At 43.5% G+C, this 18,120-nt stretch overlaps 1 protein-coding gene across 1 annotated transcript in view; it reads left to right on the top strand.

Moving 5' to 3' along the window:
• The first annotated feature begins 4,526 nt into the window (after positions 1–4,526).
• Positions 4,527–18,120, top strand: part of BAIAP2L2 (BAR/IMD domain containing adaptor protein 2 like 2) — a 39,849-nt gene continuing 26,255 nt past the window's right edge. The window contains exons 1-5 of the mRNA XM_054989073.1: positions 4,527–4,631; positions 8,987–9,062; positions 12,490–12,576; positions 16,852–16,913; positions 17,544–17,615. Coding sequence (XP_054845048.1) covers positions 4,581–4,631; positions 8,987–9,062; positions 12,490–12,576; positions 16,852–16,913; positions 17,544–17,615 — 348 coding nt within the window. The 5' untranslated portion in view covers positions 4,527–4,580. The remainder of the gene's footprint in view (positions 4,632–8,986; positions 9,063–12,489; positions 12,577–16,851; positions 16,914–17,543; positions 17,616–18,120) is intronic.

The raw sequence follows: 18,120 nt of genomic DNA, 5'->3' as shown, positions 1-18,120 counted from the left end.
TGTGCAGCATGAGGCCAAAGTTCTTCTAGTCCATCTCCATGTGTGCAGCCAGAGTTCACAACCAGGACTGAATGGGGTCAATTTGCTCTTAGTAACTGGCAAAGACAAAAGCTTTTCCTCTTGATTTAAGATAGCATGAAGAAAATAATAGAATCTGGTTCTTTAAGTAGAAGATCACTCTTATGGCTGACAACCACCACAATATGCTGCTGTACTGTGAATATCTGTTGATATTCACAGTAAAGCAGCCATCCATTTAGATACATTCATGAGAAAAACTGGCTTGTAAGGTGGGAGATTCGCACATACTAATTATTTGGAATAATGACATTTCTGAAATTACAGGACAGTCTAGCATAGAATCTGCTGTAGTGAATTAGTTTTTCAAAGGTGGGATCAGTTTTCCCCACTGGGATTCCAACACTGATCTTGACACTGGCTTTTGGCCCTCAACATTCTTTGCAATGCTTGACCCTTCAGATTAATGACAAAACCCAATTTATGCATACATGGTGGTTATGCAAAACTCTTTATTCTAGAGAAAAAACTAGTGACTTCTTTAGATTGTGGTTGTAAGGATGCCAGACAGCTCTCAAAAGACTTCACTTCTGGAGTTAAAGTTCTTTATTGATAAGATGCCAGTTTCATGTTCTTATGCCATCCTTGCTAGGACTGACGGCTACAGACAAGCCTAAAGTAGATAAAGGTTCCCTGTGGCTACCCGCCTCCTTCTAGTCCTCAGTGCTGGAAGCAGGAAAACAGGCTGTGGGATTCATAGGCTTCTCAAGGCCAGAGATTACAGCAGGAATCAACAACAACTTCCCATTCTCAGTTTCCCACCCCAGTGATAGGATCACAGACAGAATCACTACAACAGTATCAGCTTCAGCTGCAGGGGTATGACAGGTGATCCTGAGCACCTGAAATCCTGCCCCCTGAAGATCAGCCCCCACCGGCTTCTCCGGGTATTTCCTGTGGAAAGCCCAAACCAACTTTGCGGCTCTCACGTCAATGGACCTAACCCATTCAGCTTGGCTTTTTGAAAAATGTTTCCATTGAATTAGATAATACAGCACCCTCCTCTTCCATTTAGAGTCCAAAATGAGCTGGACCTCTTGATGGGGCTGTCCGTCTATAAAGATAAGAGGTGGGCTACGGGGTCCAGGTGCCACTGGCAAGGTCCAGGATCCTTCTTGAGGAGGTTGAAATGGAAAACTGGATATACATGCTTCAAATTCTTTGGCAATTCTAGTTCGACAGTAACATCACTGATCATATGTTTCACCTGAAAAGGACCCAGATACTTCCATCCTAGTTTCTTACTGGGTTGTGCTCCTCTCAAGTTCTTTGTGGATATATAAACACTGTTTCCCACCTTCAGGTTCCAAGGGGGCGAACGCTTCTTATCCGCTTGGACTTCGTAAGCACGTTTGGCCCTAGAAGGGGGACGCATATCAGAGTGAGAGCTTCGATCAATTCAGGGTGCAGCAGGGATTTAATTGCTTCTGCCCTCATAACAGGTCTGAGACTAGACCTGGTGAAATTAACAGAGCCTATTAGATTTGAGCAAATGGATGGCTCTCCTATGAAAGGGGCTCCCTGCACCTATGAGACTGAACTGACCCAGGTTGGGATGGGTGTCATTGGGAGGAAAGAACTTTTTAGTAAGCTGAACTGCAAAATTTCCAGCAGTTTTGGGAGTCAGATGGCTATATGATCATGATCCTTACAGTGGAAGATGGGCCGATTGTATTTCCCAGTGCCAGAATGTCAGAAACACATGTGGAACCCACAATGGGGAGCCACCCCCCTCCCATGCCTGAAACTGTATGCTTAACAAGAGAAGAGTTAGCTGAGATTCCTTCTGAATACCATGATTTAAGGGTTTTTTTTGAGGAACAAGAGGCAGACGAATTACCCCCTCACAGGCCAACAGGCTATGCCATTGCACCTAATCTCTGGGCAGAACCTTCCTAAAGGGAAGCTGTACTCTATGAGCCCAGCCAAGAGAAAGGAGCTCAGCAAATTCATTGATAAAAACCTTGAGAGGGGCTTTATCCGACCTGCAAGCTCTCCCCATGTCACCCCGATGCTGTTCCATAAGAAGAAGGATGGGCGCTTGAGGTTGTGCACTGATTATAGAAGAATTAATGCAGTTTCTATGTCAAATGCCTACCCCCTTCCTCTCATTAGAGACTTGCTTGGAGTAGTCGCTAAAGGGAAGATCTTTACTAAACTGAACTTAAGGGTTGCTTACTTCAAAGTGCGTATTCAAAAGGGGGATGAGTGGAAGACTGCGTTTAACACCCCTTTGGGACAGTTTGAGTATTTGGTTATGCCATTTAGCTTGCAAGGGGCACCTGGAGTCTTCATGAACCTGATCAATGAGGTGTTGCATAAATATTTATACAAAAGAGTGGTCATTTACTTGGATGATATTCTACTTTATTCCACTAATTATGAAGAGCATGTAAAGTTGGTGCCGGAAGTTCTGAGCGCCCTGTATAAGAATCACCTGTATGCTAAATTATCAAAGTGTGAATTTCATAAAGAAGAGCTGGACTTTTGGGGATATCAAGTTTCCAAGGACGGGCTGGGAATGGATCCAGCCAAGATTAAAGCAGTGCTAGGGTGGGAGGCTCCTAGAACAAGAAGGCAGTCATTTCTGGGCTTTGCAATTTTTTACAGACCGTTCATTAAGAACTTTGCACAAACTGCCCTGTCTTTAACTGACTTGCTAAAAACGAAAGGGAACGGACCAGAAAATTTGAAACCAAGTGCTAAACTAGACTGGACTAATGAATGCCAGCAGACATTCAAAAGTTTAAAAACCCTGTTCACCTCTGAACCTGTATTATGCCACCCAGATGAGAATTAAAAGTTCATTGTGCAAGTAGATGCAAATGATGTTGCAATGGGTGAAAGTGATTCTACAGGATTGCTCTAATGGAAAGCTACACCCCTGTGCCTTCGTGTCCAAAAAGTTTTCAGAGACAGAGAGACACTGGTCTGTTTTTGACAAATAGGCTGCAGCTGTTAAGTTAGCCCTGTCCACTTGGAGACATTGGCTGGAAGGCGCAAAGACCCCTTGATATTTGGAATGATCATAAAAACCTTGAAGCACTTAAGTCACCCCACAAGTTGGGGGCAAAGCAGCTCCAATGGGCAGAATTCTTCTCCAAGTTTCAATTCACATTCAAGCACCTCCCAGGGAAATCGAATTTCCTCGCAGATGCTCTATCCTGCCTTCCACAACATGAGAGGAGGAGGGATGAAATTGTTGACAGTCTCTCCACCCCCACACAGAGGGAGAGGCAGTGCTGATGTGTCGGCAAGCACAGAGACTCTCTTCCCCCTCAAACTTCAGGCTGGAGACAGTCAAAACAGAACAAGAAAAGGAGGGGAAGGAGGTTTTACAAGAGTTTATGGAGTGTCTGGAGAAGGGGGAGGGGGTGCTGGTACAAGCACGACAAATTATACATACCAGCAGCCTTGAGGAAGGATGTTTTAATAAAATGCCATGATGACAAGACAGCAGGGCACTTTGGGTTCATAAAAACTTTGCATTTAACACAGAGGCAATTTTGTAAAACGCAGGTAAGTCTCTGTGTCTAAGAGTTGGTACACAGACCATAATCCAGCAGAGACAATCAGTGCAATCCTAAACAGAGTTACTCCAGTCTAAGCTCTCTACAATGAATGGGTTTAGATGTAACTTTGCTTAGGATTGCACTGTTTGTGCTTAAGCCCATTGGAGTCAATAGGCTTATCAATACACTAGTTCTCCATGTAAACAATTTTGGCTTTTCCTGGACACGCATTTTTCAAAGATAGATGTCATGTGTGAACTGGGCAATCATGAATACTGGGCTAGCATTTTAACCTGCTTCTGGCATGGGAATGTGTCTGCTTGTTACATTTGTTTAAGTAAATGTGATATGTGACGTTTTGGTAAAATTGAGTACTAGTTCTAGCATTCAATCATAAAAGGTTGAAATTTATGTTGTAATATTGTTCCTATCTTTGAAGCACCTTATTTAGGATCCATGTCAACCTGGGTTCTAGAACCATGTCAAAGAGATGAGTGCACATTAGTGAATTAAGGAAGTTTGCTCTAATGTGGCTGGTCCCAATACTGTCTGTATTCTCTAAGAAAACGACAGGCTTTGGATGACACGAAATCCTAAAGTGTTTGTTGTGGTCAAGAAGACAGATTAGCTTGATAATCTTGCAGAGCTACACAGAGAGCTATATAAGGAAACTGGCAATAAATAATTAAAAATCAAAGTCACGTGACCTTCATGGCAGTCACAGGATTCCTCCCTACCTGGTATCTGGTTACACTTAAGGATCAAATTCTAACAGCCTGCCTAGTGAATTATTAAACCCCTAGTGGTATTGTTTTCCCCTTCAAAGCGTATAAGCATCTTTGCTGTGTGCCGTGGTGTAGGGAAGGAGGCTCTTGTCCTGACTCAATTTGTGGAACTGGATTCATAAGTAGGGATTTATTTTTTTTTTGGAGAGCCACGTATCTTCAACATTCTGTTTCCTGGGGAAAGGGACCTTTGGATCATCCTAAAATGCTGGAGGGTATGGAGCAATCCTACAGATCTACAATCTCCATCTACAAGGTGAGGTTGGGTTACCTCTTGTGCATCTTCTGGAACACAAGAATTGCTCTTGATTGGCTCAGAGACACATGTGGCTTCAGGACTTTCCTTAACAGAGGTGGCCACAGCAGCAGAGAAGAGCTGGTAGGGAAAAGGGAGATAAAGACAATGATTTTGTTTATTTTAAATGTAGGAAGAACGTAGGCATGCATGGAATTTACACTAAGAATGGATGGTGGACACATTCTTTACCTCTGTCCTATCTCAAGCTACATGCCAGTTTACACTAACAGAAGGCCTTGGTTTACCCATCTTGATCTGGTTTGAAAAACAAGCGGAAGGCTGTTTCTCATTTTTGCATGGCAATCATGTATTGACTCCAGTGTTTCCCACAGCAGCAACACAAAATGTGACTACCAGGCTGTATTCCTGAACAACTACATATGCATTGGGAAACTCTCTGACCTGCAGGTCCCATGCATGTGTATAAGAACTTATGTTCTCCATTCACCTTTTAAAATGTTTGTTGTGTGAAACGATGGGGCAGCTTTTGCCACATGAAGTGTGAACCAGTTTTCTGTTTTTAAGGCACAAGAGGCAGAGTTTGGGGGCCCACCTTTCAGCATTTGGTTTTAACCTCTTGTGGGCCTTGCATTGAAACAGAAAATTCCCATATAGTGAAAGAAGTTGGATTTACTTTCAGGTAATTTTGAGCATTTCCCTCTTTTAAAAAACGATTGGCAGGCATAGAGAACCATCAGAAAAAGCGTTGGACAGCTTCTAAAAGAGGGTGGATTACTATCGAGATGAGCTGTGGCTTGGGGGCAATGTTTTGATGGTCCTTGTTAGTATTTGTCTTAGCTGAGTTGAAACAGTCAGTTGCAGGTAGGCAGCTATTGTTCTCTGTTTAAAAGAGATTAAAAGTGTAATCTAGTAGCCAGCATAAGACATTGGTAAGAGGGATTCAGAGTTATAGAAACATTACTAGGAAAGTAGTAACATGTGATAGGTCTGGTCATGGGCTTAGAAGGAATCATGACAAAGTCCTGTTTGAGGTGCGTGGTGTGTGTGTGTCAAAATCCAACTATGAGGATGTTTGCATATGCACAATATGCTCAGCGGCTGCCTATTTATTGTTATTATTAATGTTATTTATAGTTTTCTCTGCCCAGCCATTCTTCTAGGCTCTGAGAATAGGCAGATAAAAGAATGCCCACAGTCCTTTCTCTCAGACCTTCCGAATATATTATATTTTAATCCCATCTTATTTATTTAGACTATTTTATTCCCCTTTTCTCTCACACTTGGGATTGGTGGGGGGGGGAACATTTCCAAAATGAACTGAACATAAAGATACCATTTACAACAACATACGCAGCACCAAGAGCCCCAAAACAAACAAGCAAACAAACAACATGGATGTCCTAGGCTGGGGGAGGTTCCACCAGCATGATGTATATAAGGCCACAGGCAAACAGCCAAGAGCTTTTGGGCTAGTACCAAAGTCTCATGCCTCTGGCCACACCTACATTTCAAACTACTTGCAGGAACAGAGGGGCAAAAGTTTAGGCCAGGGCTTATTTAACTGGCCTCTATATTCCCAGTTCAATGCCCTCTTTCCTTTGGAGGCAACGTACATACATCAAATCCTCATTTCCCTCCATTTTCGCTTCACACAATAACCCTATGAAGTGGGTTGGACTGAGAGAGAATGAATGGCCAAAGGTCACTCAGCAAGTTTTATGGCTTTATTGGATTTGAAGATTGAATTCAACCCCAGGTTTCCCTACTCTGACACTTTAAATCACTATCCCACAGGTTCTGGCTTCTTTGTTCCTGAGCTCACTGGGCTAAACCATCACATGTCCTCTTGATGTTCCCCTCTAACCCTCTCAGCAACACATAAGGTTACCAACCTCCAGGTGCAGCCTGAAGATCACTTCTGCAGAAAAGAGCTGCTTTGGAGGGTTGACTCTATGGCATCACATCCATGCTCTTTCTTCTCCCCAAACCCTGTCCTCTACAGGCTTCTCCCCTAAATCTCCAGGAATTTCCCAACCAAGAGTTGGCAACCCTCAAAAGTCCATTCTGACTGAGCACAAGTTAAAGTCTAGCTAGCACAGGCTTCTTCTAGCTTCAAAGGAAGCAGAGACATTCCTGAGGCCCAACTCTGATATTAATTATATTCCTTCTTGTTACATTGTAAAAACCAAGTAAATTGCTTTGCAGTAGAAAATGGGAATTGGCTACAATCAGCAAAGGTAAAAATGCTGGTCAAGTTCTGGGAAATATCCCCAGGTGGAGGGTTAGAGTGGAATATTCTCCTTCAGTTTATCTGGAAGATTCTGCTTTATCATGCAGACAATAAATGTACTTGTTATCAGCACACAACCCACATGCTCTCTTGTGGGGGTGTGCATTTATTATGGGGAAACTGCAAGTTTACAACCTTCAAAAACTTTTTTTGAAAATTCTTTTTTTCAGAAGTTGTAAGCATGAGAGACACACCATACTTTCATGCTATATTGCCCTGTTGGGTTTTGTGTATAATGTCCCAGCTATGGCTGAGTGCAGGTTCTCCATAACCATATCTAGAAACATCTAGTGCACTAGACCCTTTCCAGTCTGGATTCAGACCAGGGCATGGGACAGAGACAGCACTAGTAGCATTAGTGGATGATCTCCATCTGAATATAGACAAGGGTCATGCCTCCTTATTGCTCCTCCTGGATCTAACTGCAGCCTTTGACACAATAGACCATGCCATCCTGTTGAAGCATTTAGAAACGGAAGTGGGCATCAAAGGATGTGCTTTAGAATAATTTAAATTATTTCTCATGGAACGGACTCAAAGGGTTGCTGTCAGAGATCAGCTATCTCCAGAATGAGAGCTATCTTGCAGGGTTCCTCATAGTGCAATCTCATCTCCCATGTTATTCAATCTCTACCTAAAGCCTTTAGGAGAACTCATTCACAGCTATGGAGTTGGATGTCACCACTATGCAGAAGGCACTCAATTCTATATCTCACTATCCAGGTCCCCACAGGATGCAGTAGGAATCTTAGATCATTGCCTGACAGCTGTAGTGAAATGGCTGAAAATGAACAAACTGAAATTGAACCCAGACAAGACAGAAGTGATGCTTGCTGGGAAGGTAGAGATCTTGAAGGACATTGTACTTCCCACTTTCGATGAAGTTTGTTTGACGCTTGCTGACTCAGTTAAGAGCCTAGGGGTTATACTGGTTCCAATGCTACTACTAGAAAAAAAAGTTAAGGCAGCCACAAAAAATGCTTTCTACAACCTCACTCTAGCCTGGAAGATGGCTTCTTACCTCGACCTGGCCGACATGGCCACCTGGATCCATGTTATAGTAACATCAAGACCTGACCACTGTAATGCATTATATTGAGGTCTTCCATCTAAGTTAACTAGAAGACTCAAATTGGTGCAAAATGCTGTGGCATGACAGTTATCTGGAGTGAGCAGGAGCATGAACATCACCCCAATTCTGCTGTCACTCCATTAGCTACCTATCAGTTACCATGCTCAGTTCAAGGTATTGGTTATCTCATACAAAGCTCTTCATGGCCTTGGTCTGGCACACTTATGGGACCACCTCTCTCCCTGTGTTCCTCCATGGCAACTTCACTCATCTGAACAGGGTCTCCTGCTGGTGCCACCCTGCACATGGGCAAAGTCAACAACAGCCAGGACACAGGCTTTCTCTGTGGTGGCCCCTACCCTGTGGACTGGCCTGCCTGAGGAGGTCAGGAGATCCCCCACTCTCCTAGCTTTCCACAAATGATGGAAAACCAAATTATTCAAAAAGGAGGAGTCCCAGATGCTCTGCTAATGAGTTAGGGACCTTAGACTTCAGCACTATGTTGTCTTACATACTATCTGTTGCTTTAAATATATGCTCCTATGTCAGCCCTTGAATTGCTTATGTTCTGTTTCAGCATTTCTTCAACTCTGTGTTGGATTCTTGCTAATGTTGTGTCTTTGTAAACTTATGTTTATTTACCCTACGACATTGTTTATGAAATTGTCCTTAATACTGACTGTACTACTGTCCCACTGTGTAATCCACCTTGAGTCTCAGTGAGAAAGGTGGACCATAAATGACATAAATAAATAAATATTGCTGCTGGCACTAACTTTATTATAGAGCCTTGCCATCCATCAGGGAATGTGTTTGTGGGGCAAAAATGCCCTTTCAGGTCACAGTCTAAAGAGAGAGCAGTCTCCATGAATACTGACATCAAGCCATCCCTTAGCTGCAGCCTCTCAGAGATTTAGTGAGATTTATGCTAATATGTTGTATGTATGGTGTTTTTTTTTTAATCCTTCCTTGACATGGATGGATTCACAGAGTATCCTGGAACAGTTTAACCCAGCTCTGGAGAATCTGGTGTACCTGGGTAACAAATACGTGCGAGCTTTCCATGGTGAGTGGCAATGCTAGCTGACTCTCTAGGCCAGAAGTGAATACCCCTGACCCTGTAAGTGCATGGTGTGGTCTTAATAGTCCTACGCAGACATTCAAGAAAGGAGAGGGGATCGAGCATCTGCCAGTCCTCCTTGGTGTACTGAGTGTCTTCTTGTAGATAAGAATGCCAAGGTGTACAAATGGTGTGATCATATACATTGCATAAAATTATGTCTTTATAATATATCCTGTCTTTCTAAATTTATTTTTAACTCCCACGGAAAAATTTACAATCTTTTACAGTAGTTAAATAAAAACATAACACATCGACCAACAACAGTAAATAGCTGCAACAGTGAGACAAATCATTTCCTCAAGGCACGCAGGCAAATAATATAAGCCTGGTTAGCACAAAGGAAAGCAGAGAGCGCCCCATAGGCATTCTTGATGAGGGTTTCTCGTGAAGGATAGTTGTCAGGTCCCACCTTGCAACCTGCAGGGAGTAGTGGGGGGGGGGTACTTACCTGCCTATGCATGCATGAGCGCATGTGCCCATAGCCCCCATTAATGATGTGACTTCCAGTGCCTCCAAGAAGTATTGCTGCCAGGGCTGATTCTGTAACACTAAATGCTAAGTTTTGGGCTGAGTGTTAAAGTCTTTAGGACTGCCAACTCTGAGTTGGGAAATTTGTAGTGATTTGGGGGGTGGGGGTGGGGAGCCTGAGGAGGGTGGGGTTTGGGGAGTGGGGAAACCTCTGCAGTGTATAATGCCAAAAGCCCTCCCTCCAAAGCAGCCATTTTCTCCAGAGGAACTGCTCGCTGTGGTCTGGAAGTCAGTTGTAATTCCAGATCTCCAGGGCCCACCTGGTGGTTTGCAACCTTAGTGAAAGAATTAGCCCTGGTGTGACATCATCGCTTTTGGAAGAAGTGACGTCATTGAGCAAGGCTGTGGGCATGTGCGCTCCCATTTCCCCCTGGCCTGCCTTCTCGAGCCGATCAGCTGGCAATGGGCAGGCAGAGGTGTAAACTCCTGGAAGACTGCATGCCATTGGTGGGCATCTGGCAACTGATTCAACCAAGACATTCCTATCCACGGTCACACCACTTGACAAAAGAGGCTGGGACGTATCTCTAGTGCTCCAGCAGCTTACTATGAGCACAGTGAGTCTGTGTGATTGACACCTACAAATGTAAGGCCTCTGTGTAGATGTCCTGCTCCACACATGAACAAGAATAGGTGGGGGGTAGCCGTGTTGATCTGCAGCAGAACAGCAGGATGTTGGTCCAGTGGCACCTTAGAGAGCAACAAGATTTTCAGAGTGTAAGCTTTTGAGGGTCAGAGCTCCTTCAGACAGCTGAACAAGAAAGAAAGGAGCAAGTCTTCTTGGAAGTCTTTGTAACAAATATATTAAAAATGGTCCTTTTTGTTGTTATGGCTGAATCCACACTTATCGGCATAGTGCTAAACAGTCGGAATGATAGTGTCTTCCTTGCACATTTTATGACATCATCATGCCACGATGCTGCTCTCATGGCATGATGACGTCATAAAACACGCCAGGAAGATGTTATCATTCCGACTGTTTAGCGCTATGCCAGTAAGCGTGGATTCAGCCTATGTTTGTGTGGGGAAATAGAACTTGGAAACCTGCATTTCTGGAAGCATGATAGTTACACAGCCATCCGGTTTCTCCTACCTAGCAAATTTTCTCTCTGTATTCCCAGAGCTACTCTTGTTCTCTTGGTACCACCACTACCAGCTAGTTGCTTGTTCTGGGTACACGTCTTCTGAGGACTAGCACCCAGGACCAGCAGTTTTGCACACACAATGGGAGTGTGGATAAACCACTTCCCCTCCTGTGCTCCTCTAGGTAAGCGTGACTGAGCAGGATTCAGCACGCATCACAAAGATTAGATCAGCCACTTTCAAAATGTAAAGAATTTTTAATAAAGTCATAAAAGTGACACAACAATTGAAATGCAATGGGCTGAGCAGGGACAAAAGGAAAGATGACCCCTCCACTCCTCTGACTCTAACCCTCACATACTCTAAAAGAGGGAAAAATTAGAATAGGCTATTGGTTCTTGGTCCCTGACCTGGCTGGATGGCCCAGACTAGCCAGATCTCTGGAGCTAAGCAGAGTCAGTCCTGGTTAGTAACTGAATGGGAGACCACCAGGGAAGTCTGGAGTAGCTATGCAGAGGCAGGCAATGGTAAACCCCCTCTGAACATCTCTTGCCTTGAAAACAGGGTTGCCAGCTCTAAGCAGGAAAATTCCTGGAGTTTTTTGGGGTGGAGCTTGGGGAGGGTGTGGTTTGGGAAGGAGAGGTGTTATAATGCCAGAGCACACCCTCCAAGGCAGCCATTTTCTTCCAAGGGATCTGACCTCTGTCACCTGGAGATCAGTTTTAAAACCCTTACAGGGTCACCATAAGTTGCCATCAACTTAATGGCAATTTCTACCACCACCATTGATTCTTGGAGTTGTAATCATTTCGAAAGCACTCGTTACCTTGTTCCAGTGGTTTGGGGAGTCCCCTTCAGCAACATGTGCTCAAGGTGGAGTCCAGGATAGCATGGCGACTGCCGAGAAAGGCTTGCAGTAAAATGGAGATTGAGGAAAGAAAGATAACCTCTCCTTTGTGTCTAAGGGTTTTATAAATTCCCCTTTTGGCCACCCCTTGCAGACCTTCTGTCTCTTCCTGCCTTGCCTCTTGGCCCCTTGAAACTCTATAGCTAAGGTAAGGCCATTTGCTGGTGGGTCCTGGCTAGAGTTGCTAGCTCCAAGTTGGGAAATTCCTGGAGATCTGGGGAGTGAGACCTGGAGAAACCTGGAGAAAGTGGGGTTTGGGGAGGGAAAGGACCTTGGCATGGCATAATTCTATAGAGTCCACCCCTCAAAGTAGCCATTTTCTCCAGGTGAACTGATCTCTGTGGCCTGGAGACCAGTTGTAATTCCGGGAGATCTCCAGCCACTACCTGGAGGGTGGCAACCCTAGTCCTGGCTAGTGCCCTCCTCCTGACTAGGGGCAGGATGCTTGAGAAGTGACTCATGCCCAGTTCTCTTTTTCCTTCCCCCCTGCCAGAAAAAAAGCACTGTATAACCTCTGAGCCTGTACAGCGCGCAGATCCAATTATAATAAACCTAGATACAAAATCTACGGTGCATGCAAGGCATTTCACCACAGTTTGTTATGCTGCTTCACACATGGACAGGGAGTTCTTACAGGTGAAGGGATGCAATCCTAACCCCCTTCCCTAACACATACATTGAATGTCTGCATAGAAGACTTCTATGCTGGCTTCAGTCTTGGGAAGAGGAGGTTTTGCAGCGAAGGAAGTGATGAAGGGTCAGGTGGGCAGGGTTTAAAAACAGGAAAAGTGGAAGGAGGGAGACTCAAGCAGGGGAGAAACTCACCTAGTGGTTTTTCTCTTCTCTCTGCAGCATTATCTGAGGCTGCTGATGTCTATTTTACAGCAATTCAAAAAATTGGGGAGCAAGCCTTACAGAGCTCTACCTCGCAGATACTAGGTAAGATCTCTGCTGTTGCCTTTCTCTTGCACAGATACATGGGCCGCTTTTCACACTGCTTACCAGCCACGGAACATCGCGCCGAGCTCATTCTGCAAGCTCGGCGCAATGTTCCGTGGCTGGTAAGCAGTGTGAAAACAGCCGTAGTTTTTAGCTTTGATGACAAATGGGGATCACCATGCTTTCCTTGGCAGGGCTCTTGCACCTTTAACTTTTGTACTGTGAGCAGAAATGTTCACAGGAGCAGAAAATGGTCTAGCCATAGTTTATGTTTTCCATGTTTTGTGAGGATTGAGAATCTGGGTAGAGTTTTACTTTTAGGGTGAATGATGAAACTTGAATGCCATTTTAGTGTGTTTCCCCTGCATGGATGTTTTTTCTGTGCCACTCTATATTACATACCTGGTCCTTTAACTTTCTTTCTGGGCTGTCTGATTGTGAGCTGCTCATTAAGCTATCTAGTCTATACTCAAGTAAAATGAGAGATCAGTTTGAGGGGGCTATTTTCATGCTAAGGTTAGAGCCACGTGTGCAGGAAGTCTCAAGAGCAGAAACCCAGAAGTGATACTGGTTGGGAAGGCAGAGATCTTGAAAGACATTGTACTTCCCACTTTCGATGGAGTTATACTGGATCCAGCGCTACTGCCATGAAAAGCACATTAAGGCAACTGCAAAAAATGCCTTCCACAAACTCAGTCTAGCCTGGAAGCTGGACCCCCTACCTTGACACGGCTGATCTGGCCACCTGGATCCATACCATGGTAACACTGAGACTTGACTACTATAATGCATTTTACATAGGTCTACCCCCTAAGCTAACTTGGAGACTCCAGTTGGCGTCGAATGCTGCAACTCAGCTATTATTTTTTTATTTATGTATGTATTTATTTATTGTCCGCCTTTCTCACTGCGATTCAAGATGGATTACAACAGTGCAAGTGACAGTACAATATAATTGACAGCTAGGACATTCACTGAGCAAAATACAATAGTGAAGAACAGTTAGGACATTCTAAGAAACAGATACAGGGTATGGCAGCAAAAAGAATTTTTTTAAGCAAATATAAGTTGAACATCAAGATGGAAACTATCTGAAATAAAGCATAACTAATTTCATGGCATGTTTAGCAGTGTGAAAATTCACCAGTTTCCACACTGCTGGAACTAGGAAGATCATGAATATTACTCCCATTCTACAGTCACTCCATTGGCTACCTATCAGTTACCAAGCCCAAGTCAAGGTATTAGCTGTCACCTACAAAGCTGTTCATGACCTTGGGCCATCTTATCTAAGGGACTGCTTCTCTCTCTACATTCTGCCACGGCAGCTTTGCTCATCTGAACAAGGCCTTCTACAAGTGCCATCTTGCACATGGGCAAAAGCTGCTCATACTTGTGCATTCTCTGTGGTGGCCCCACACTTTATGGAATGGTCTGACTTAGAAGGTTAGGAAATCTCCCACTCTCCTGGCCTTCTGCAAACAATGCCAAACTGAATTATTCGAGATAGCTTTTTGGTCAGATAGCAGGACTGTACTGTAAGAAAGTGATCTCAAGAGATCCATCATAAGGGCGGTTTTCACATGTCTCAGCATAATGCTAAACTTATGGAACGAGGGTGTCTTCATGGTGCGATTCCTGATGTCATTGTGCCACAATTCTGTTTTTTGAGGTGCGATGATATCAGAAATCGTGCCATGAAGATGCCCTCATTCCACAAGTTTAATGCTATGCCAAGACATGTGAAAACGGCCAAGGAGGGACCACAGACTTTACTACTATTGCTGTATATGGTGAGGGGCTATAGACTTAACTATTATTGCTATGTACAATCCTACTGGATAGTTCCTATGTTGTTTAAGATGACAGTCACAGAATTGCTTAAACTCTGTTTCAACATTTCTTCCGTTCTGTATTGGATTTCTTCCGGATTTTAAATCTTTGCAAATTTGCATGATTGAAATGTCTTTGATATTGACTGTACTGACTCACACTGTGTAATCTGCCTTGAGTCTCAGTGAGAAAGGCAGACTATAAATAATGTAAATAAATGGGGGTGTAACAGATTTTTATCAGTCTAATTAGGGCTTCTACTGTCACAGACTAAAGATTTATCTTTACTTCTGGAAAGCTTTCAGACCCGTAATTGAGACCTGAAAAACAGTACTCACAGTTTAAAAACAAGGCTACTTATCAGAACAAATTATTTATAGGGTTCTTCTTGCTATATTCTCCCCCTCAAGACACAAATACTTTTTTAAGAGTTTAAATATTTCTTTTACTGAAATATACTCTAATTGTTTTAAAGAAGCAAGATATCAAAATAGATATGATTATTAATATAAATCCTACAAAGATGGAACACAGAAAAACAATAAGAATTAGGTTTGCTAACATTTCTTAATTAACTCTAAGTTTAAAACAAGCAACATTTCTATGAAATGCATTAAGATTCCCATCCAAGTGTTCATCAAGAGATTTCATTCAGTCAAAACTCTGACATACCATCTGAGTTGGCGCTTTTATCGGTTTTCTTATGCAGAAATCTTTTTCATGTGATAGCGTAGGTAAACTATGATTGGTTTAATGCTTAATTAATTATTCATATTTTCAATTGTATAACATTCTAACTAGCCAAAAAGTGACGCTCTATCCAGCGGCAAGATAAAAACTATATATCAGTAAATAATGACAAGAAAGGTTAAGGGAGTAGATCATTATTAGTCCATTCTATGATTAGAGGACATTAATCTAGATACTGCCTACTACTTTCAATTAGCTGTCAGAGATTAAAGTACACCTGGATTGTTATACAACAAGTTAGAAAAAACTACCATAGAGTTCATGTAGAGTTCAGAAAAGTTCACTAGAATACATGTATGTTGCTTAGTATAATATGCTGTAATCTGTATATCTGTGACAGGGAAGGGGGGCAATAGCTACATTATAGGTGCCATAGGATACCTTATTGAGAAAGAGATGGGGATCAGCAGGTCCCAGGTTCAGTTGTTGGCATCTCTGATTGAAGTATCTCAGGTAGCAGAGGCTGGGAAAGACCTTTCTCTGTCTGAGGTCTGGGAAAGGCAATGAGCAAAGAAGACAGTGAGCTGGAAGCATCATGGTTTACCAGCTGCAATAAGCAAAATCACTGCACAATCTGAGACTCTGCATCTGCAAGCGGCTGGGTGTAATCTGAGAGGTACAAGGAATTTAATGTTTCAGATCACACACATGAAGCTGCCTTATACTGAATCAGACCGTTCATCAAGGTCAGTATTGCCTACTCAGACGGGCAGTGGCTCTCCAGGGTCTCTGGCAAAGGTCTTTCACATAGCTGCAGTATTGACTGTAAAATTCTTTCTTATGCAGCTGGTCTACTCCATTTTCTCATACATCACTAAAAGCTCCTTTGAGCCTTTCTGGTGCTATTTGGTGTGATGCTATTTGTACACTGGTGTGAGTAGTGTTAACAGGAGACAGAAAAACGTGCATTATAAATGTGGGTAACACAAAATATGATTTTTATCAGCAGCTAAATTAAGTGCATCGTCCTTGGATGGGAAGGCCACGTACTAGAATAACTATTTTAAATGCCTTGGAAAGCAGTAGGATAATTTTGAAGATGTTTAAACCTTTCTAGCCCAACACAATTTACCTTTGGCTATATACATGATGGACCTGATAAAAATCTCCTATCTAAACCCTCCCATGCAGAGAGTATTAATATATAATTATAACAGTTGGACTTTTCTCCCGAGATATATGACCCTGTGGCATTATCTATCATTGCTGCTGAAATGTTAGGCCCTTTATTGTGTCCTTAATGTCTTAATCATTTCCAGAGAGACTTTCAGAGTACAAAGTGCTTTGAGAGTCTTTATCTACATTTTTGTCAAGCTAACAACATCCTTGAGGTAGGTTAATAGAAGAGCGACTTTCCTCAGCTACTTGATGAACATCGTGGTTGAACAAAGATTTGAACCTGTTGCCTCATGATCCAAACACAACACACTGTAGTCATTCCATTAATATCTGTCCCTGCCCAAAGTGCTGTTTATTGTGGCTTGCCAGATGATTGCCAATGCCCCCTTCCCTCCTTTCCAGGCAGATAGCAAAACCAGGTGGGGTTTTTTGTCCCTGGTGGGTTGCGGTACATGGGCATGCTGTGCTACATTTGCCTTGATGGGTCACAAGTTGAGTTGGCTTTGTATATGTTTCTTCATGCTCAGTGGAAGAAGAAATCCTTCCATTATGACTGTCCTGCTTTCTTTGAAGGTGAAATTTTGATCCAGATGTCTGACACCCAAATGCACCTGAACCGCAATCTGGAAGTAGTAGTGAGTATCTTGGAGTATATGAAATTAAAGGAAATTGTACAGGGCCTTTGGCAGAAGGAATTATGACTGAGAATGACTTGCCAAAGATCTGACTATGGTAGATGAGGGCCATGAACTCAAGTCTCCCAGACCCTCATCTAACTCTCTATCCTCCATACTTGTTCTTCTGAACTTTCATTCCACTAGGCAATTGCCTATGGGGCCAGAAGTTGAAGGGCACCAACCAGCCCTGCCCCTCTACTCAACCATGGTGTCTGGATCTGCCATGGCAAGAGCTGCCCCAGTGGATGGCCATGATGGGCTTCCAGGCTCAACATGGCACCAAGTGGGAGACCGAGTGGGGCGAAGATATGAGGCATGGCCATCATTGAGTTTCTGGCAATTCCTAGAGAGGCATGCCATCACTTCTGGGTTTTCCAGAAGGGGGACTGAGACATTGTCCGTGCTGCTACATCATTTCCAGGGAAAACCCAGACCTAATGTAGGGTAGCTCTTATACCGTGCTGAGGTCCCTCCCTTCCCCAAACCCTTCTCTCCCCTGGCTTCACCCTCGAATCACCAGGAATTTCCCAACCCACAGTTAGCAACCATTGGGACAGTATTTTCTAATGATTTCCTTCTCTTGAGCAGGCCCAGAGCTTCCATGTGGATTTGCTGCAGCAAATGGAAAAAAACACCAAACTGGACATGCAGTTCATCAATGTGAGTGCCAGGCCAACTCTGAGCCTTTCTAACCATGCTTCACTTAATCTGAGCCTCACATCGCCTCTCTCACCCTGGAAATGTCATTGCCCACATATAAGATGCCTTTGCCTGTAGGGTAGCCTGGAGATCTCCTGGAATTACAATTGATCTCCGGACTTCAGAGATCCCTGGAGAATATGGCTGTTTTGAAAGGTGGACTCTATGGCATTACACATACACACCAAGGTTCCTCCTCTCTCTAGGCCAGATCCTCAATTTTCAGGAATTTCACAAGTCAGAGTTGGTAACCTACATGTAGCACAGCCGTTCTTGCAACAGGTGAACCTGGGACTGTGTTGAACTATTTCTACCTCCCCAATCCCACCCTGACCCCATCAGTGGCAGCTAGGGAGAAACACAGCATATGTTGCAAAACAACCTTCTGTGGATTAGCTAGAATTGAATTACCCATGGAGCACAATATGTCTTCCAGTTTACTGCTGGGTAGGGATTGATATCAGCG

This window comes from Eublepharis macularius, chromosome 9, assembly GCF_028583425.1.
Source record: "Eublepharis macularius isolate TG4126 chromosome 9, MPM_Emac_v1.0, whole genome shotgun sequence".
In the NCBI taxonomy this organism is placed as follows: domain Eukaryota; kingdom Metazoa; phylum Chordata; class Lepidosauria; order Squamata; family Eublepharidae; genus Eublepharis; species Eublepharis macularius.
This window is presented reverse-complemented; position numbering and strand designations above follow the sequence as displayed.